Source organism: Marmota marmota, unplaced genomic scaffold, assembly GCF_001458135.2.
Source record: "Marmota marmota marmota unplaced genomic scaffold, marMar, whole genome shotgun sequence".
NCBI lineage: Eukaryota > Metazoa > Chordata > Mammalia > Rodentia > Sciuridae > Marmota > Marmota marmota.
This window is the reverse complement of record NW_026000026.1, coordinates 52,305,957-52,328,190: the sequence shown is the minus strand read 5'-3', so window position 1 is coordinate 52,328,190 and position 22,234 is coordinate 52,305,957. Positions and strand designations below refer to the sequence as shown.

General features: G+C 33.8%; 1 protein-coding gene across 1 annotated transcript in view; it reads left to right on the top strand.

Moving 5' to 3' along the window:
• LOC107135395 overlaps positions 1 to 22,234 on the top strand; it is a 126,450-nt gene that overhangs the window by 29,412 nt on the left and 74,804 nt on the right. The window contains exon 7 of the mRNA XM_048811858.1: positions 13,644 to 13,701. Coding sequence (XP_048667815.1) covers positions 13,644 to 13,701 — 58 coding nt within the window. The remainder of the gene's footprint in view (positions 1 to 13,643; positions 13,702 to 22,234) is intronic.

Sequence of the window (22,234 nt, the reverse complement as noted above, 5' to 3'; positions counted from 1 at the left end):
AAGTGAAAATAGCACAAATAGAATAATGTGGAAACACATTTTAAAAATCCCTTTGGAGAAAAAACCCATTCTAAAACTTAGAATTATATGCATGTGCTTTCTTTTTCAGGTTTTTATTCTAACAAATTTAATTCATTCTTAGTTGAGATGATTAAGCTTGAATCAACATTTACACAGTGCCACGCATCTATGAAAAAATAGTTGTAAAACTGGAGGTTGGAGTTATATATCCTATTGTAAAATAATTTTTTCCCAAAATTTGTTGCTTCAAAATCAAATAGTTGGTTGAGGAAATTATTTGCTTTCTTCTGTAAATACATACTGGAAAGTTATAATACCAGTAATCATATTCTTTAGGGTGAATGAAGCTACTAATAGCAATTTTGTCAATGCTATAAATATTCCCAAGATAGTTGTATTTAATAAGTAAACCAGATAGCACATATGTCTTTGACTATTTTAGGTCAAATTATCTTATGGGTTTAGCATCTTCTAGTAGGAAAATTTCACCATCATATTAGCGTAAGGAGAGATCTGTAATCAGATACAAGTATTCAGTACCCCTTTTATTTAGGCATTACTTTAGTCACCCTTACAAAATATGATTTATTTAATTTCTGTCTAAGAAGGCTTTCTTTCTGGGGAAGCACATGTATGAGAATATTTTAAAAGACTGTTTTTAGTCTAATTGTAATTTATGGAGAACATCTGTAATGTAAATAATTTTCTATACTGGTTTAATTACCCCATATTATTCTACTCTACTAGGTAGATAAAACTGAATAATATGGACTTTTTTTCATATAGCAGCTTAAATACGGTACTGTTCTCAATGTCTTCATTTTAGTACAAGTTGAAATTATTTCAAAGCTAGCAGCATTGGCTGTATATTTTCCATTGATATAGCCAGTATACAATTTGTAGCTTAATTTCAAAGTTGTCTGTGGGCAAAAAAGGGTGGAATTTTTTTCAGCCAACTATAGATTTGCATGTTGTAAAAATTTCTTTGTGTCCTATCTTGAATTCTCAGATATTTAGGATTTTCCCAGTATTTTATTCTTAGGAATATTATGTAAATTTTGTCTAGTGTTTTTAAGATATAGTCAACACATACTTATTGAGTTTTTTTCATACTTCAGGCATATGGCATAGTTAAAGATATAGTCCTTGCCCTCAGGAAGATAATAATTGATATGATCTTTTACCAAAAATGTAACAGGTTATATTTTCTTAATATAATACCTCATGTGATTTTATATTAATATTACTATAATGGGACTTTAAAAAAAAAGAAAATATATTTTACTTTCTCTTGCTATTCACCTTTTGAAAGAAATCTTGGAATTATAGTTTGGGGTTGCCAAAATTAAAGTTTTCTTAATATTGATCTTGAATAAATAGAGTATGGCATTTTAAAATTTCAGATCAATTCTTTAAAATAAGATCTTAAGATTTTTTTCTCGGGCTGGGGATGTGGCTCAAGCGGTAGCACGCTCGCCTGGCATGCGTCCGGCCCGGGTTCGATCCTCAGCACCACATACAAACAAAGATGTTGTGTCCGCCAAATACTAAAAAATAAATATTAAAAAATTCTCTCTCTCTCTACCTCTATCTCTCTCACTCTCTCTTTAAAAAAAAAAAAAAGATTTTTTTCTCAATACTCTATTTTGTTTAAATTAAATATGTTAATTTATTTTTTAACTGTGCCTTCTTTTTTAAAAATATATTTTTTTAGTTGTAAATGGATCCTTTATTTTATTTATTCAGCAAACAAAAAATTGTGACATAATAGTAACAATTCTCTGAAAAGAGACATTTATTTTACTTAATTTACTAAGAAGCAAGTTCATTTTTCTTCTTTTTCTTTTTTCGTAGTAAGTATTAAATCCAGGGGTGCTCTATCACTACATCTCCAGCCCTTTTTATTTAATTTTTTTATCTTGAGCAGGGTTTCACTAGTTTGCCAAGGCTGGCCTCTGCCTTTTGATCTTCCTGCCTTAGCTTCCCAAGAAGCTGGGATTATAGTCCTGTACCATCACACCTAGTTCCTTTTTCTAAAACTCAACTAACAAAGCCTAGCTGAGTTCAAGTTACAACCACACTAAATATAAAGGTAAAACATGTTTTTATAAAGATTTTTCAAAACCCCTATATTTGATCTTGATCACACATTAGCTTGGATGCTGCTATTGAATTTATTATAGCATTGAACATATTTTTATAGCTCACCAATGATTTATTAAATGATGCTAAGAATAATTACCATTTAGCTGTCTCACAAGAAGTGGGTTGCTGATATTCATTTTCTGGCAAATTTGACCAATGCAGATAACTGTTTTGGATGAAAAGGTTGACAAAATTACTATTTTTTCTCTATAATAGTTGCGGTCTTTCTGGGATTAATTGTGCAATAACCTCTTCTGTTTTAAAATATGAAGATATAGATATAAGTTTCAGTTTGTATGTATGATAATTAGCAGTAGAAGTAAAATTTGTATGTGGTGTAGAGTGTTTGCATGAGGTACCAGGTCCTTTGGATTTTAGTGATATATTGAGTTTTGCATTACTTACATATTTCTCAAAATAAGTATTTGAATTCCAAAATAAGCTCATTTTCAACTTGTTGTTGTTATCTGCAGTGCAAGGGATAGAAACCTGGGACTTATGTACTGTACCATTGAGCTATTCCCCTAGTTCTAGTTAACTTTGGAGATATATATTTTAAAAGATTTATATTTATAAAGAGGCACACACATTTAGTGATACTTGGAAGATGGTTACAGTGGATTTAACCATACTACTAGGGTTATCCGGGTAGTTTTTTGAACTGGTTAATGCTTAGTGATCAGAGGGAAGAAGAGAGTGATATTGTGGAACTTTGAAAGCCAACTGATGTCTATTGACAGAGCCCCAAATCACCAAGATCCTATTTGTATTGCAGTTCAGAAATTAAGTTCAAATGTGTTTTGAGTTGTATGTTGGTCAGCTTTGTGTTGCTGTGACCAAAATAACTAGGAATAACCTAGAGGAGGAAAAGTTTATTTTGGCTCATGGTTTTAAAGCTTTCAGTCCATGATTGTCTGGCTCCAAAGTAGAAAAACATCATGGCAGAAAGACATGGTGGAGGAAGGCTGCTTAGCTCAGGAAGCCCCAACTCTGAACCTTCTGCACCGGGGACAAAGATTTAAGCACATGAGCTTTTTGAGGGACATTCCAGTTTCAAACCACAGCAAGTTGTGACAAATAATTTTAAAATTTGAAAAGTCCTGAATTTTATAATAAGGAATTAGCTGAAGGCAATATTTTTATATATAGTATGTATGTTCAAGACTTTTGCTCTTACATAACCTTGCCTAATTATTTTTCCTATCCAAGAGAAGTATATAAAACCCCTTAAGTTATAAATTTTTCTGTTCTGTAAACAGCAAAATTCTATTATCATCATTATATGCTAAGTAAATTTCATATATTATTTAATTTAATCCATTCATGTAAAATGTAAAATTCCTATTTTACTGATAAAGAGTTCAAGGCTTAAACATGTTTAATTTGCTAGAGTCATATAGTTAGTAAATGACAGATCAAGGATTTCATTGAAATATGTGTTACTCTGTAGCCCTTTCCTGTTATATGCCAATGCTATTGTTTCTTGTCAAGTAATTCATTATGCTATCTTTTGATTATGGTTCAAATTATATTCTTACAGGTATATAAAACACATGAAGCAACTCTGTTAAGAAACAAAAAGGAAAAATTAAATAACCTCCGGGTATTCGTTTTTCAAAGTAAACTCTTTTTGAAATAGCTTTATTTTATTTATTTTTCATTTTTGTGTGGTGGTGAGGATTGAACCCAGTGCCTCATGAGTGTAGGCATATGCTCTACCACTGAGCCACAACTCCAGCCCTCCTGGTATTATTATATACCAGTCAATAGGATGATTACATTCTCCAATATTAATTTAAATGATGATATCTGTTCCAATTGTGCTACATTGAATGAAGAAAGACTTATGTTTAAAACGTAAATTTATTTTGGCATTAGGTTGACTTGGCTATTAAAAAGTGTATTTGCTACCAGAGTGAAAAGTAAATAGCAAGAAATTTTTAAATTTATGATTTGTAACCTTTAGAATATTTTTTCTTTTAGTGACTCTCAAGGGGTAAAAATCATGGTTTCCCTTAGTAGGTGTATTATTTTGCTTGGTGCTATAACAAAGTATCACAAAACTGGGTGGCTTAAAAAAACAGAATGGTTTGTTGTCAAGTTCTGGGGAATGGAAGTCTAATATTAAGGTGTGATCTGGTTGCTTCCTTTTGAGGGCTGTAGGGTAGGATGTATTCCATGCCTTTCTTCTATCTTCTGGATATTTGCTGGAAGTCTTTCCTGTTTCTTTTTTTTTTTTTTTTAAATCTTTATTTTATTTGCTCATTTATTTTTATGTGGTGCTGGGGATTGAACCCAGGGCCTCACATATGTGAGGCAATTTCTCTACCCCTGAGCTACAACCCCAGCCCCTCTTTCTTGTTTCTTGGCTTGGAGATGTGCCATACTGATCTCTGTCTTCATGTTTACTTGGTGTCCTTTTTGTATGCATGTTTGTCTTTGTGTCCAAATTTCCCTGTTTATAAGGACACCAGTAACATTGGATTAAGGCCCACCCTAATGATTTCATCTTAATTTGATCATTTGCAAAGACCCTATTTCCAAATAGGGTCACATTCACAGGAACTAGAGATTAGGACTGCACGTTCTCTTTAGGGGATACAATTTAGTGCATACCTATAGGCAATTTTTCTGAGATAGTATATTTGAAAACTCTTTAGTAGTGGTTATACACATAAGTTTGAAGTTTATCAAAACATTGGTATGAACATATGTCCATAAATGAGTCATGTGTGACTATTTGTTTTGGAATAGGATTGCTTTGGGGCTTGCTTTGTTTTTATAAAAAAAATTGTAGGAAGAACAATTTGTAGAACTATTGGGGATAGTTTTGGATAAATTAAATATGATTAGATATCAAAATATATAGGACTGTATAAGATAACAGAATTTAAAGTTAACAGTAGCTAATGGTATGATGAAGTTTGGATTTCCATAGACATTTTGGGCAAGAGAATGTTGCAGAGGAGGGCAATATGAGTTAAAGTCCTGATGCAGGAATAGTTATTTTATGTATGGTGAGTTGTGGTTATGAAGAGAGAAAGTGTTGTTAGACCATTTTAAATATTTAGTGCTGATTTTAGCTATTAAACTTCAAGAAAGGTTTATTTTAATTTTATTGTGTAGAATATTTGGAATATATCAATAACAAGAAAAACATGACCCATAACTCTAATACTCAGAGTTAGTTATTATTAACATTTTGGCATTTGATAAAATCCCAGTCAAGTTCCTGCCATCTTTTTCATTCAGATTATGTCATATAGTTTTCTAAAATAAGTTAAATTCTGTATTGTTCTTTGAGTCTATATCTGAGTTCAAGACTCAATGGATAACATACCTGAGAGTCTAGTGATGAGTTGAATCACCATATTTCCCTTTACCATCTAGTCAAGCCAGCTTGGTCTTATATGATTGAGTCCTTTGCCTTGTCCCCTACCCACCTCCTTTTGTACTGCTGCCAAGGTCTTTTAAATAATTATATCACTCTCTTGGCTTAACTCCTTTAGTAAGGGTAGAAGTCCAGCTTTTTATCATTTCTGTGATCTTCCTCATGCCTTTGTCTTCTCATCTTTAGTGTTCCCAAAGCTACTTGACAATCTCAGAATATTGTATACCTTTTTGCACCTCCTTCTCTCCACTAAGAATGTCCTTTATCTATGTGTCCCTCTTTCTAGCAGCTATTCATTCTTTAGTACTCATTGCAAATGACATTTCCTCTCTGAAGTTTTTATTCTAAGCCTAGTTTTCCTTCTTAGTCGTAGCACTTTCTATAAAACTTGTCATAGAATTGATAACAGGGTTTTATTGTGGTCAGTTTTCACCTTTTCCTCTGTTACTAAACTCTTGGTGTTTTTGTTGTTATTATTATATGTGATACTTGGGATTGAACCTGGGAATGTTCTCCCACTGAGCTTCATCCTCAGCCCCCATTCTTGTTTTAATTTTACAGGCAGGCACCATTATGCTGGACACCAAACTCTTATTTAAATGCTGTGCTAGGTATTGTAGAAATTGGAAACCAAAATGAAGAGGAACTTTCGGAGTTTGTGGCCTAGTGGAGGATTCCCAGTTTTAGTGAGTTTGTGCAGGATAGTGGTAAGGAATATAATGGAGAATTGTTAAAGAAAATATACCTGAATGGCCCCTTAAAAGGGCATTGTGTACAGTGCTTTAAAGTTAACAGAGTTTATTGTTACAGGTGGCAGTGAACCTGCATTGCAGGTTGTAGCATATGTTTTCTTTTTTTAAATTTTTTTTTTGGGTTGTAGATGGTCACAATGCCTTTATTTTGTTTATTTGGTTTTATGGGTGCTGAGGATCGAACCCAGTGCCTCACATGTGCTAGGCAAGCACTCTACCACGGAGCCACAACCCCAGTCCCTGTAGCATATGTTTTCAGTAGTTGTGTTGAAATTTCCTGATCTCTACCTGCAAGAGGAGCCCCAGAGCTTCAGCTCTGTGGGTGCAGCCTTGCCCTTATATGAGGCTGTTACTTTCCCACTTCATCTTTTCTGCTCTAATAGGGGAGATGGGTGAGAATTTAGTTGTTTGTTTTGTAAATAGCCACAGAGAACTGAAAGAAAAAATGTTTTAATAATATCAATACTTTTTGTATTATGCCTTATTATTTTTATATTGGTTTATAGAATCCTTAAAGAATGCTTTACTCATTTTGGGCATTTAGCATTGTGATGTTGTTTAGTTGTATCTAGTTGTTAATGGCTTCTTATTGATTTTTAAGTTTTTAGTCTAATTTCTTATTCTCTTAAATAATAAAAAGGCACATAACATTAATTTTACTTATTTAAAATATGCTCCAGTAATATGTAATAAGCTCATCACTCTTAAGGAAGAAATTCAAGTAGAAATTGATAAAATTCCACATCAAGAAGCAGTAGAAATACTGTATTATAAAACTTCTGTATTAATAAGAATGAACACTGTAGTTAGTAACCAAAGTATTTTTTCTTCATAAAAAGTGGGAGTATTTTTCAGAATTCTGGGAAATGTCAAAGTAATTTTGGCTCTAGTCATGCTGCATTTAATGCTATTGAGAATATTGCTAGCATTAACAAAAATATTCTGTAATTTCCTCAGATATTGCTACTGGTGATGAGAGATGTAAAGTTGGCATGCTTTCATGTTTTGAGCATTATCATTACGCACTTCTGATTTTACATGTCAGAAGCAATATTTTTGTTAAGACTGCTGAGAATATTTTTAGTTAGGGGTAGAGGTTAGGCTCTTATTATTTGTATAGTAGTGATATATAGAATAAAATAAACATGTCAGAGTAAATACATATATAATTTCATATAAATATTTAAAAGTATTTATACATTTGTCAGTTTTTTTTGCTCTATCAGAATATAGTGGTTTTTCAAGGAAGACAGTTTTATTTTTATATTGATTATTTTATTTTGTAATTTTCTGTGACCGTTGTGAATACTCATCTTGCAGATATAAGCTATTGTTCACCAGGGAGCTTTGGCAAAATTGGCTAGATGAGCAAGTCTGTCTTCACTAAGGAGAAACAACTTGAAGCTCATCCATATTTATGGTGAGTCAGTATCATCTTCATATATGAAAGATCCAGATTAATGTTATTTTGTGTTTGTAGTGTTATAAGACAATAATTTAAGTTAAACTTTGTTTTATGAGATATTATCGGAATGTTGTACTACGATGCTTCATTACTTGAATCTAAAGGATAGCACAGAAATAACCCAGACACAGAAAAAGAATGGAAGTAATCATTGTTGTTTCTGAATGTACTTAAAAGCAGTTTTTTTTTTTTTTTTTTTTATCCCCTGAGTCTGGATCTGGCTGTATTGTCCAGGCTGGCTTCAAACTCCTAGGCTCCAACTATCTTCCTGCTTCAGCCTCCCAGGTAGCTGGGACTATAGGCATGTGCCACCACACCAAGCTAAGAGCAGTTTGATTAGTTCCTCTCACTTCTGTTCTTATTTCCATATGACATGCTAGCTAACTAATAATCCATAACTCTTATTTGAATGAATGTTTAATATATACATTAAAATACATATATGGTATATTTATTTTAAAATGTATTATTTATTTCTGAAATTCCTGGATAAGTGCAATACCAATGTAAAAGTTCTCTTCTATTTTCTTTTTAAAAAATATTTTATTTTTTTGTTTCAGTTGGACACAATACCTTTATTTTATTTATAATTATATGGTGCTTAGGATTGAACCCAGGGCCTCACATGTGCTAGGCGAGTGCTCTACTGCTGAGCCACAACCCTAACCCTCTTCCATTTTCAAGTAGATTATTTGGTCTTTCAACTGGCAGTCATTGTTTATGCTTGTCTCAGACTGCTATGCCAGAGGTATAGTGAATGACCACATATGTTTACTATTATTACAAGAATCAGTAGTATATTTACATAGCAATCTTCAGTTTAGGCCAATATAATTTAATGCATATTTAATAATCATAATTTCATTTTGCTGTACTAATCACATTTGTGATTTGACACAATCTTACCTAACCATGAAATATGTATATATGTGAATGTGAATGTATGTATATAATTATGTAAATAAGTATATTTAACTAACTTGATACAGGTATTAATGTTGCTTTGGCCCTTTTTATTCTACCTGTTTTCACTTAATTCATCTTCATTGTCAGATCATCAAAATAATTTTTTTTTAATAGTCTTGCTTTACTAGTGTTCTCTTGTTTTTTTCAGAGAATAAATTTTATTGTGTATATTTAATATCACACCATGATATTAAGGAATATTATTAAGGAATATCATACAGGTAGCAAAATAGTTACTACAGGGATGCAAATTAGTATATCTATCATCTCACATAATTACTTTTTGTTGTAAGAGCAGCTAAAATCTCCTTATTTAAAAATCCTAAATACAATGTACTTTTATTAACTGTAGTCTCATGTTGTGTATTAGATATCTGGAATTTTTCATCCTGCTACATTGTATCCTTTGACTTACATCTTCCCATTCCTCCCTATAACCATAGTTTTATTCTCTGTATATTTGAGCTTTCTATAAAAGATTCTACATATAAATGAGATCATGCATTATTGTTTTCCTATGTCTGACTTATTTTATTAGTATAATATGTTTCAGATCCATTCATTCATTTTGTGACAAATGGCAAAATCTCCTTTTTAAGGCTGAATGATAGTCTCTCTTTATGTGTGTGTGTGTATATATATGTATATATATACACACATATATATGCACATATATACATATATGTACATATACACACACACATACATGTGCCTATGCACACACACATGTATAGCCATATGTAAATGTGTGTACATATATATGTATACACATGTGTGTATATATTTATGTGTGTGTATATGTGAGTGTATGTGTATCTATATCTTTATATATCACACATTGTCCATTTGTCTGTTGATGGACCCTTATTTCTGGATCTTGTCTATATAATGCATATGGGAACGGGGAGTGAAGATATATTCATAAGGTGGTGATTTCATATTCTTTGTGAATATACCCAGAAGAGGGATTCCTGAGTATACAGTAGTTCTTTAGGAACCTCTGTGCTATTTTCCCTAATGATTGTTTCTTCTTTTTTATTGTTATTATCCTTTAACTTTATTTAAGAGTATAAATAAATATCAAGGTTAAAGACTGGTAAAACAGATGCTCACTAAAGTAAAAAACTACTAGATACGGACTTCTATTCTTCCATTCCTGCTTTCTTGTAACCATACATAAGCTTACATGAATATTGCCAGCCCAAGCATCTATATGAAATGTTATGAATAGGCCATGGAGTGAAAAAAGAGTAGCATGGAGAAGAGATTTGAATTTTTTTTTTTTAATTTGGAGAAAAGGTTGTTATTGTACAACTTTCTTTTCCTCAAAAAGACCCCCAGTATCTCTGTAGTAAAATAGAACTCTCCTTTTCTATGCTTTACAGATAACTATTAAATATAACTTGATGCATTTTTCATAATCTTATTCCTTGAAAACATTAGTTTCAGGTGATATTTCTCAGTACTGTTATTATTATTTTCACAGCGTCTACTCCAAACCTTTTCAGTAGAGCTAGGCTTTGGAAATGTCTTTAGTATTACAATGCAAGCAAATAAAAAATTAATGTATAAGTTTAAGTTCATAAATAGATAGAATAATTCTTTTGTAGTTATGACAATAAAATGCTATTATTGAGTAAAATTTGCTCAGCTTCGTGTTTGTACTTTCCAAATCTCATTCTGTCTTCATAGTAGTCATATTAGGGAGAAATAATAATCCCAGGATTCTATATGAGGAAACTTAAGAGTTTGATTACATAAGGTCGGTGGCTAACCCAGGATTCTGGACTACTAACCTCTGAATTTCTACTTTAAATTCCAAGTGCTGTATAATGCTTCAAGAACCTTTTCCTCCTGGTGCAGGGGATCAAACTCAGGGCCTTGTCCATGCTCAGCAAGTTCTCTACCATTTAGCTATACCTACAGCCCACTAAACTGCACAAAGCTTTCATGTATAAAACTATAGATGGGGCTGCTTCATTCTCAAAGTCTAGTCTGGCTAGTTCATAATGATAATGTATAAAAGTTTTGATTGTGGTACACCAAAATGTATCTGGCCAACACATTTGCTTTTGTGATTTTACATAGATATAACTTTTGACAATCCTTTAGTATATTAGGTACTAAACTTATTGTTATGTGTATATATATATATGTGTATATATATATATGCATATGTCACATATATATGTGTATATATATATGCATATGTCACATGTATTCTTTAAGTAGAATATTGGTGGTATTCCTTGAAGAATTTATGTGGTACATCTTGAGTGTCGGCTTTACTTTTCAGGTAGTGCATCTTGAGTGTTGGCTCTACTTTTCAGGTAGTGGAATTACCGTTTAATTCATACGTTTGCTAGAAGTCGAGACCTTGGTTCTGGAACATTATTTACATATAAATATAAAACAGGTCTTCTAAAATGGTGGTATTAGTTGTCTAATGGATACATCATGAAATGTGAAATGATAGTTTGACCATTGTTGAGGAAAATCAAATCCATAAATTGTTTAGACATTATGGAAACTTATGGTTCTATGATTTTTATATTTAAAATCCTTCAGTGGTTTCTTTGTTTTAAAAATATAAGTATTATTATTTTTAGTGTATATACAAGGTCTCCTGTTATTGGATAATTGAAGACTGCTTCAGGCAGCTCCAACAACTTTTCCTGTTACCCACCCAGACATCATAGGTACTCCTTACATGTTAAAATCTCAATTAAATGGAATGAGCTTGTAGTCATGTTATCATGGTAAGCTTTTTTTTTTTTTTTTGTATTTTGTCCTCAGCATATTTTCTTTCTGACCATTATGGTCTTTCTTCTTTGCTTCATTGGCAAGTACCAACTTTTTATTCTAGATTCAGCTTTTTTAACTTCTTGAAATCTTTCTTAGTGATCATCCTTTGTGTCTGAGCCTTTCCAGTCTATGATTCTACTCTAGAACCTGTATTTTATTGCTCTTATTTGTGTGCATCTTTCCTACTAGATTGTGGACTTCTTAAGGGCAAGTACAAATGCTACATATATAATGCATATTTATATTCCAAATTTTTAACATAATGCATGGTGTAGAGTTGATGCTTGATAAGAACTTGTTGCATAGGAAAAGAAAGGAAAAGGTGATACTGGCCATTAATGTGATAATGGTGGTAAAGTGAATTCCAAGGTGGAGTGCTACTGTGCTTTGCAGGGAGCATTCAGTGTATAAAAGGGGATCTTTCTCAAAGTTTCACCATAATCATATTAGTTTATCAAAATGTGTAGTGTATATCCAAAATTTTGTTATCGTGAACCATCAAAAATTTGTTATTGGAAATTTACTTATAAAATTTAGAAAGCTGATTTTTTAAAACAAATATTAGATTTCAATAATGAGTCCAATAAATTTTAACTCTGTTATTTTCCTTAAGGAGATCCATATGTGCTCTGGTGTTATAATCAGTCTAAAGTTGGAAATGAATATTTCTGTTTAAAAATTATGCAGAGGAAAACTAAAGAGGGTCCTTTTGTTATCACATTTAAAGTTTCTTTTACTCTAAATTTGTAATTTTTATGCTCTGTAATCCCAGTCAAAGTGTTATATTATGGCTAGNGCCCCCCCCCCCACACAAAGAAGTTTCTACTCCATTCTTTTGAACGTAATTTGTCTTTTTTTAAAAAATATAACCTCTCTACTTGCTTTTTTGTGCGTGTGTGTGTGTGCTGTTTGCTTTTAAATTTTTTTTCTTTTAGTCGTAGATGGGCACAATAACTTTATTTTATTTATTTATTTTTATGTGGTGTTGAGGATTGAACCCAGTGACCTCACACAAGCCAGGCGAGCTGTCTACCACTGAGCTACAACCCCAGCCCCCTGTTTGCTTTAAGAAAAATTAATTTCAGCCTTGTAGATTTTTAATTTTAATTGTTGATTTTTAATTGCAAATAACTTAAATTTATTTTTTTATGTGGTGCTGAGGATCAAATCCAGTACCTCTGCCACTAAGCCACAATCCCAGACTCCTCTGCTTGCTTTTAACAATTTTATTTTTGTTTTAAAATAGGCTTATAATGATAGTTGGGCAGGGATTTTCTTTAATTTATGGTGCTTGGGAGTTTGGAGCTTCTTGAATATGTGGATTGGTGTCTTTAATCAGTTCTGGAAATTTTCTCTTTAAATACCATTTTTTTTTCTTCAAATTTGAATTGTAAGATGCACTGTTATATACCACTAAAAAAATAGCATAAAAGTCTTATTAATAGTACTGTGTTATTTTTTTCCCCTCCAGTGCTGGGAATCAAACTCACAACCTTGAGCTACCACTGAGCTATACCCCAGCTCAATAATAGTACTATGTGATATATGAAATGATCACACTGACTTTGGTTGCTTTGATATTTGTCATTTTCCCAAAGGAAATGATAAATGTTTTCTCAATGGCATTGCTTGAACATAATCTTTTATATTTTTTATCTCTATAAGAAATAATGCACAATATAATATGCTTATAGTTTTCTCTTTTCCTGTAAATATTTTGTTGTTGTTTTATAAGAATCTAATAACTACTTAATTATTGTTATAATTTCAATTGTGAGCATTTGCCTCACGAATATCAAACTGTGTGCCCTTTTATATACACTTTTAAAAAACTTTTCTGAAGTACAATACATATCCCAAAAACTACTGTGGTTTGAGTGTGCACCCAAAGTTCATGTTGGAAACTTAATCCCCAAGGCAACTGCATTAAGAGATAGTAGGGCATCACAGTTCTGCACTCATGAAAGTATTAATGTTGTTACCTTGGAGTAGGTTAGTTATCGAGAAACTAAGACTTATTATAAAAATCAAGTTTAACCCCTTCTTGCTTTCTCTCCTGCCTCTCTTCCCCTTCCACTTTTGCCATGGGGTGACATAGCAAGAAGTTCTAACCAGATGCAGGCTCCTTGACCTTGGACTTCCCAGTCTCCAGAACTGTAAGAAATAAATTTCCTTCTTTATAAATGACCAAATCTGTGGTATTCTGTTGTACCAACACTAAATGGACTAAAACTATAGCTTCTCAATGCTAATGTAGAATTTTTAATGATATTTAATTAGTAATTTAAAAATTATTTATTGTTGACAGTGCACAAAGGTGAAGTAAGGACAATATGAATAGCACAACACATGATTATTGCTGCCTGGAGAATAGTAGTCCTAAACAAACCACCAATTTTGAGATGTATCTTGATTTTCAAGATATTTAAAGTTTGTTAGTTGCCATTAATGAATATGGGATTGCTTCTGCCTATATTTTTTCTTTGGTCATTCTGGAACTGAGAGTAAACACATATGAGATTTTCTCAGCCTTCTCTGCATACTAATTCCTAGATAGTTTTTTGAATAGTTCTTCTTATCTATCTTCCAATCCTCTACTTTTCTGGCTTTGATATGCTGCTAAAACAATGCATTGAATTTTAAATTTCAGTAACTGAATTTTTCAACTTTAGAAATTTAATTAGGCTTCTTTTTCAAATTACTTTTATAATTTTTATAGTTTTCTATCCCTGCAGATATTTTCAAGCATGCCATTTAAAAGTATAGTAAGCATTATTTTATATTCTGTATCTGGTAATTCTAATATCTGAAGTCTTATTAGGTTGCTGTCAATTGTCCTATCTTTTTGCAGGTTTTTGCCCATGGTGCTTTGTTTCCTTGTCTGCATGGTTATCTTTCTCATTCCTCTTGAAAACTTATTGAAGAGTCTTGGAGGCTTAGAATGAAGATACTTTCTTTTTGTAAGAATTTGAATTTGCTTTTGCTAAGGAACGTAGGATCATTTATCAAAATCATAGCTTTAAGTCCCTTATCAATAATGCCGCAGTCTGGCTGGGCACAATTCAGGAGCCACTTGTCAAAAGAAACGAACTTTATTTTTAGAACCACACACTGCACCACACAGCTCTTCAGGAAAAACCCTCAGAGCCCAACTGCCACCTCCGGCTTCTCACAAGCCTCTCAACCTCCCCCACTCCTCCTGCTCTTGAGGCTGATTGGCTGGGTCGTGTGGGCGGAGCCAAAAAAAGTCCCCCAATGAGCAGCTCCGTAGTCTGAAAGGGCGGGGAAACAGCCCAATGAGCATCACCGCAGAGGAGCCAATCAGCTAGAAGTTGCCGGGCCGCTGTGAGCCAATCATCAGCTGGCAGCTGGAAGTTTGCTGGCAGCTGGAAGTTTGCTGGGGTCCCTTCAGCTGTGGCTCTCAACATCTCCCCCTCTCTGTTTAAACAACAAGCATGTGGCTTAGGAACTGTGCCTGCCTTAGGTTGTCCGATAGTACATATGGTTCTTACCCGTAATCGGATGAGCTGACCTCAAGGCGTCAGCCTCCTGTCTTAGGTTGGTACCATTGCAATTGGATCTTACCCGTCATTGACTACCAGTTCAGCATACAGCCACACCTGTGGATAGGTCTTTGTACCAGCGGGGGGGCGGGTGAGGTTCTTTGCCTCACCTCTGTTGGCCCCCAAATTTTAGCTGAACGACCATGACAAGCAGAAGGGAGGAAGATACACCAAGCCAATTGACAGCTCCTTTTGGAAAAATTGTACCACCGATGACACCATCAGCAAAAATACCCCAACACTACCACAAGTCGCTGCACCAACAGATAGTTCACAATGCATACAGGTGAGCTCACAATGTGTCCAGGCAAGTTCTGCAAGCAGTTCAGTGATGGCTATTGTAGAAGCTGTAGATTGGTTTTATCTTTGACTTCACCAGCACTGGGATGAAGATAGGAATTCTGGCAATAATGGCTAAAGAAAAAATTATGTAACATTACAGAAGGCACTAAAAGAAAACAATTTTCTTAACAATTTACATTGTCTTCACCGGCACTGGGATGAAGATAGGAATTCTGGCAATAATGGCTAAAGAAAAAATTATGTAACATTACAGAAGGCACTAAAAGAAAACAATTTTCTTAACAATTTACATTGTCTTCACCGGCACTGGGATGAAGATAGGAATTCTGGCAATAATGGCTAAAGAAAAAATTATGTAACATTACAGAAGGCACTAAAAGAAAACAATTTTCTTAACAATTTACATTATCTTTAAGAGAATTATTAAATATAATGAAAAGGAAAGGTGAAAGTAAACAAACAGATCTGTTAACCTTCTTTTGTGTTCACATATTAAAACAATCTTTAACAGCTGTTTACCCAATTAAATTAAACCATTTAAATCACGTGAATTAAAAAAAAATATTTGGATCCATTTTATCATGAGCGCTCATCATATATGATATATGGACATACATACATTCAAACATATAACACAAAACACAAGTGTGCACACATAATATAATACATACAACACATAACATTATAGTAAAGGCCTTATAACTTTTTACAGGTGAAATCTCCATTGCAATGTTTAAAAACTCTATAGTCAAAAAATAGAACTGATCAGCAAAACATTAACCTAGGTCTGTATGAGCTCAAAAAACAAAATAGAACTTCATGATATGGCAAAGGGCAATAATAAAATAGATATTGAAAAAAGCATCCTGGTTCTGTTGCAGATGTAAGAATAGCCAAACTGGAGTTTTGGATATCAGTTGTTATGGATTTGAGCCAAATCATCTTCTTTTTGGTCTGTAGAAATCGCTTTAGTTAATCTTTCTGGAATCCAAATCGGCTGCTGTTCTCCCTGTGGAAACACATAAACAGACCCCCGACTCCAGACAATCACTGGGTCAGGACCTTGGTTAATCTCTCTGGAATCCAAATCGGCTGCTGTTCTCCCTGTGGAAACACACAAACAGACCCCCGACTCCAGACAATTACTGGGTCAGGACCTTTCCATTGTCCTGTTAGAATATCCTTCCAAAGTACCTTGGGCTTATGTACATTTTTTGGACACATATGCCTTTCCGCAGCACTAAGCCCTGATGAATCCAAATTTTAAAAGTTTAGAGTAAAAAGTGTTATTTTAAGTTTATCTTTGGGGAATATATATCCCTTCCCAATTCCCTCTTTTTGCTTTAATAAGTACATTTTAATAGTTTGATGAGCTCTTTCAACTATGCCTTGTCCCTGGGGATTGTATGGGATTCCTGTTATATGAGTAATGCCAAATGATGAGCAAAATTGTTTAAAAGAGGTAGAAGTATAACCAGGGGCATTATCTGTTTTTAACTGTTTTGGAACGCCCACAGTGGCAAAATTTTGTAAGCAATGAGCTACAATATCTTTAGTTTTTTCTCTGGCATGAAGGGAGCCCATCAAAAATCCAGAAGAAGTATCAACTGTAACATGCAAATATTTTAATTTTCCAAATTCTGGCAAGTGTGTGATGTCCATCTGCCAAATATGGTTAGGTATCAGTCCTCTAGGATTGATTCCAAGATTAACTTGTGGTAAAAAGGTCACACAATTTTGACATTGTTTTATTATTTGTCTAGCTTGTTCCTTAGTTATTTTAAAATGCAAATTAAAAATCAAAGTGATGAGAGCAAATCCCCAGGAAGGCCAGCCTGTAGCTGAAGATTTTTCAAGACAGAAGTTTTTCCCTTCTTTTTTTTCTTTTCCTTTCCTCTCCTGTTTCTCTTAGTGTCTAAGCAATCTTTGCTAAAGTCCTGGGGGTGTGGTGAGGAACAGGGAGGATATGTTTCATCTTAGTTCCATTTTGGGGTCTAACTTAATGTGGAGAGGGTTTTTTTTTTTTTTTATTAGACACCTCATGTTAGGTGAGTCTCAATTTCTAAATCCCTTGCCTTTAGAGTTTCAGAATTAAAGTTTATATATGCTTACTGGAAAATGTCCTGAAAGCAAAATTGGCTCAGATGTCTAATGTTATGCTCATCAGAGAGGTAAACACTGTTTTTATTTTTTATTTTTATTTTTAGTTTTTTTTACTTTGCCCAGATCGATCTATCAATTGATCGCTCGATCGATCGATCTATCAATCAATCAATTGATCTATTTATTTAGTGGTGCTGGGGATTGAACTCAAGGCCTTGTATATGCAAAGAAAGCACTCTACCATTTGAGCTATATCTCCAGCCCCTACCCAGAATTTGACTAACAGTTCCTCATTATCTTGTGAGCTCACCACTTTTAGTAATTATATTTAAAAATGCCTGCATTGGGGCTGGGGCTGGGGCTCTGTGGTAGTGTACTTGGCTAGCATGTGGCACTGGGTTTTATTCTCAGCACCACATATAAATTAAAAAATAATAAAATAAAGGTCTATCAATGACTAAATTAAAATAAATTTTAAAAAATGCCTGAATTTTCAGTTTTTAGTAAAAGGGATGGCTTTAATCACTGGGGGGTGGGGTGGGGTGGGGTAAATTTTCCTACCAGGAGACATTGGTAATTTCTAGAGGCATTTTTCATTTGTTAGATCGGGAAATACTAGTATCTAGTGGGTAGATGTATAGGTCAGCTCCCTAAAGAATTATCTAGACCCAAATGTTAATAAAGTAAAAGTCTAAATAACCTAAACTTCTATTACAGAAAATAGAAACCCAAGAAAATAGTTTACAATTTCAAAATTTGGAAGTACTAACAAATAACATACTTTCACAAATTTTATTCTATACTAACTAATTTATACTGAATTTTATGTTCCAACTGCAGAAATTTTCTTAAATCACTTTTTTTGTGTTCATGAGCATTACTATATAGTATGTTTTTTCCTCATACTTGTTAGCAGGGAAAAAACTAGGGTGAGGTGAGCAAAGTGATGGCTTCAGGCACAAAAGCCACAATAAACAAAATACCAAAATTTTATGTAAAGAAAGAATCACTAACATTGCTTTGCCTTGCTGGAACCTGAAGCAAAAGGAAAAATTAGTAATACTTACTACTTCGAATTTTAACATTTTATTCATCTTAGATTTTTCTGCATTAATTTTGATTGTTCACAGTTGTGTATTAAAATATTTATTGTAATATGTGTTTTTTTGGGGGGACCCTTTTAAATGTGCACAGAAGGAGTATCTTGCCCTCTCTGTCATAGTCTTGGCCCTGCTTGTGGTGAGCCTTTCTGACTAGGAAGCTCACACAAGGATGACACAGGGATTTTATTTCTAGGGTACAGATGTTTGCCTTGCTGTTTTAATATAAGAGTAGAGGAAGGTTTGAAGGAAAATGTTGTTGTTCATGTTTTTAATTGTATTTAATTTTACTTACAGTAAAAATTTTTGTACAGTGGATTCAAGATGTTTTAGTCTGCTTTGAATCACTATGACAAAAATGCCTGGTGAGAACACCTAGAAGAGAAAAAGTTTATTTGATGCTCAATTTTGCTCATGGTTCAGAATTCTTCATCTATGGATTACCTGTCCATTGCTCTAGTCAAGGTGAGATAGCACATCTTGGGGAGAAGGGACCATAGAGAAGATATACCTTTCTGGGGCACACTCCTAATGACCCACTCCTCCAGCCATGGCCCATCTTCCTATAGTTACCAACCAGTCAGTCCATTCAAATTAGGATGGACCAAACAGGTCATGGCTCTTATAATCTAATCATTTACCTCTGAATATTTCTGCACAGGAGATTCTAAGGGATATTTTGTATCCAAATCATAGCATAAGTTAAAGTAGCAAGGATCCTATAGGTGTACTAGTCATAGCAATAAAAAACTGAGTTGGTGATTCCAGTTTAAGAGAGCAGTCATATAGGAAGCAGTCAATTAATGTCTTTAAGGAGGAGGCATAACTACCAGGTTTAAAGCCAGAATTATTAGGATTAGGGTAATAATTTATATTGAAGGAGACTAAAAGATCATGGGTTAACATGAGGGGAAAAAAGGTAATGAGACCTTATTTGTCCTGATTGGGATATATAACAGGTAAGGAAACCTCAGAAGCTTTATGGTAGCCCTGTTTAGCACATGAGAGGGGTGAGGCTCAGAAAACAGTATAGAATCCATCTGATCAGCATTTATCATCTCAGCTCCCATGCTCCCCAACCTCAGTGTGGTGATTGACTAAATAGTAAGAGCACCAGTGTGCACTGAAGTAGTTTAGGTATTTCTTAGCTCAGTCAAAATGAACTCAGATACAAAGGTAGGACAGATCCTGCAGGTGGAGGGTGGGGACATTGGTGGACACTATATCAGGGGCTGGAGAAACAAGCTGAAGAAAGGCAGTGAGAGCTAATATTAGCAAGTGTTTTGAAGCATTCATTTGTAAGCTGTTAAAGTGAAAATCCATTTTCTTCTATTAAGCCTGCAATATGCGTGTCATCATAAGCACTCTCGTACTTGCACAATAAAAGAGTACTGTCCTCCTTGTTGGTATTCCCAAGCTTTTTATCCCTAAATCTCTCAATTCCAATTGTATTACAACAGTTTTATTGTATTTTCCAGAGGGCAAAAAATGTCTGCTTTGTGTGTGTATCTAAGTTCTTTTGAAAGCAAAAGTGCTTCTTCATTTCAGCATGCACATTTCTATGTTCTTGTTTTACATTTTAGCACAACTCTACTAAAACCATAAAAGGTCACTTTTGAGTTAAGTGTCAAGAGTAATGTTAAAACTACCTCTATCTATTTGCATCATGGAGGAAACACTGAAGAATTCAAAGCAATTTTAGTGTTGGAATGTCAGAAAAGTAAATAGATTCTGGCAATCAAGATTTCATGACAGCCTCTTGAGCCTGTTTATTTAAACATAAGAATGATGGGCTTTCCAAGTAGTATTTTCAGGATGAGCTACAGACCTTGAAATACAAAGGAAAAAAAAAAGAATCCAGAAATATCTTTATGGAGAATTGACCTTAGCACTCTTTTGCAAGATCTTATCATTTTTTTTTTTGTTCCAAGAGGGTATCCAACAATGATAATTCTTCATTTTCTCTATGACACATATACCTTCTGATCACCAAACAGACATTGTTGTATATTTATAAAACAGTGACAACTTTAATATATAATTATTGGAATGATATCAGTGATAATTTTAAAACATTCAGAATAAACTGATGGCTTAGAAATTTATTAAGTTAATTGACATTCCTGAAAGTATTTATAGTCAAGTATATCCTAGGAACTTAGAGATTGGATTTAAAAAAATTTTTTTTTTGAGGGTCTTGTCTTCTTGTCCAGGCTAGCCTTGAACTTGTGATTCTCCCACCTCAACTTCTGAAGTAGCTGAGATTACAGGCATGCACCACCAGATCTGCTTTTTAATTATACATCGCAGGTGTATCAAAAAAAAACTCATGGGCTAATTTCCATAGGTCTACTGGGGATAATGTACTACTGACCTGCCTGTAAAGAAGTTGCTTTATTTTTCCTCTGTCTCTACCAAAAGCACTATACAGATCTGATGAAATTCCAATAAAAATCCCAATGACTGTCCTCATAGATATAGAAAAAGCAGTCATAAAATTCATCTGGAAAAATAGAGACCCAGAATAACTAAAACAATCCTTAGCAAGAAGAGTGGAGCAGGTTGTATCATTATACCAGACCTTAAACTATACTACAGAGCAATAGTAACAAAAACAGCATGGTATTGACACCAAAATAGACTGATAGACCAATGGTACAGAATAGAGGACACAGAGACAAACCCACATAGATAGAGTTATCTCATATTGGACAAAGGCACCAAAAACATATATTGGAGAAAGGATAGCCTCTTCAACAAATGCTGCTGGGAAAACTAGAAATTCATATATAACAAAATGAAATTGAACTCCTATCTCTCACCATGCACAAAACTCAAAGTGGATCCAGGACCTAGGAACTAAACCAGATACCCTATGCCTAATAGAAGAAAAAGTAGGTCCAAATCTTCATCGTGTCAGATTAGGCCTTGACTTCTTTAATAAGACTCTTATAGTGCAAGAATTAAAATCAAGAATCAATAAATGGGATGGATTCAAACCTCAGCAAAAGAAACAATCAGGTGAATAGAGAACCTACATTTTGGGAGCAAGTTTTTACCACACACACATCAGAGCACTAATCTCTAGGAAATATGAAGAACTCAAAAATCTTAACACCAAAAAAAAAAAAAAAAAAAAAAAAATTACCCAATCAATAAATGGCCCAAGGAACTGAATAGACACTTCTTGAAAATGATATACAATCAATCAACAAATGTATGAAAAATGTGCAACTTCTCTAGCAATTAGAGAAATGCAAATCATTTAATCTCACTCCAGTCAGAATGATGGCTATTAAGAATACAAACAACAATAAGTGTTGGCGAGGGTGTGGGGAAAAGGCATACTCATAGATTGCTGGTGGGACTGCAAATTGATACAGCCAATATGGAAAGCAGTATGAAGATTCCTTGGAAAACTGGGAATGGAACCACCATTTGACCCAGCTATCCCACTCCTTGCCTATACCCAAAGGACTTAAAAACAGCATACTACAGGGACACAGCCACATCAATGTTTATAGCAGCACAATTCACAATAGCTAAACTGTGGAACCAACCTAGATGCCCTTAGTAGATGAATGCATAAAGAAAATATGGTATATATACACAATGGAAAA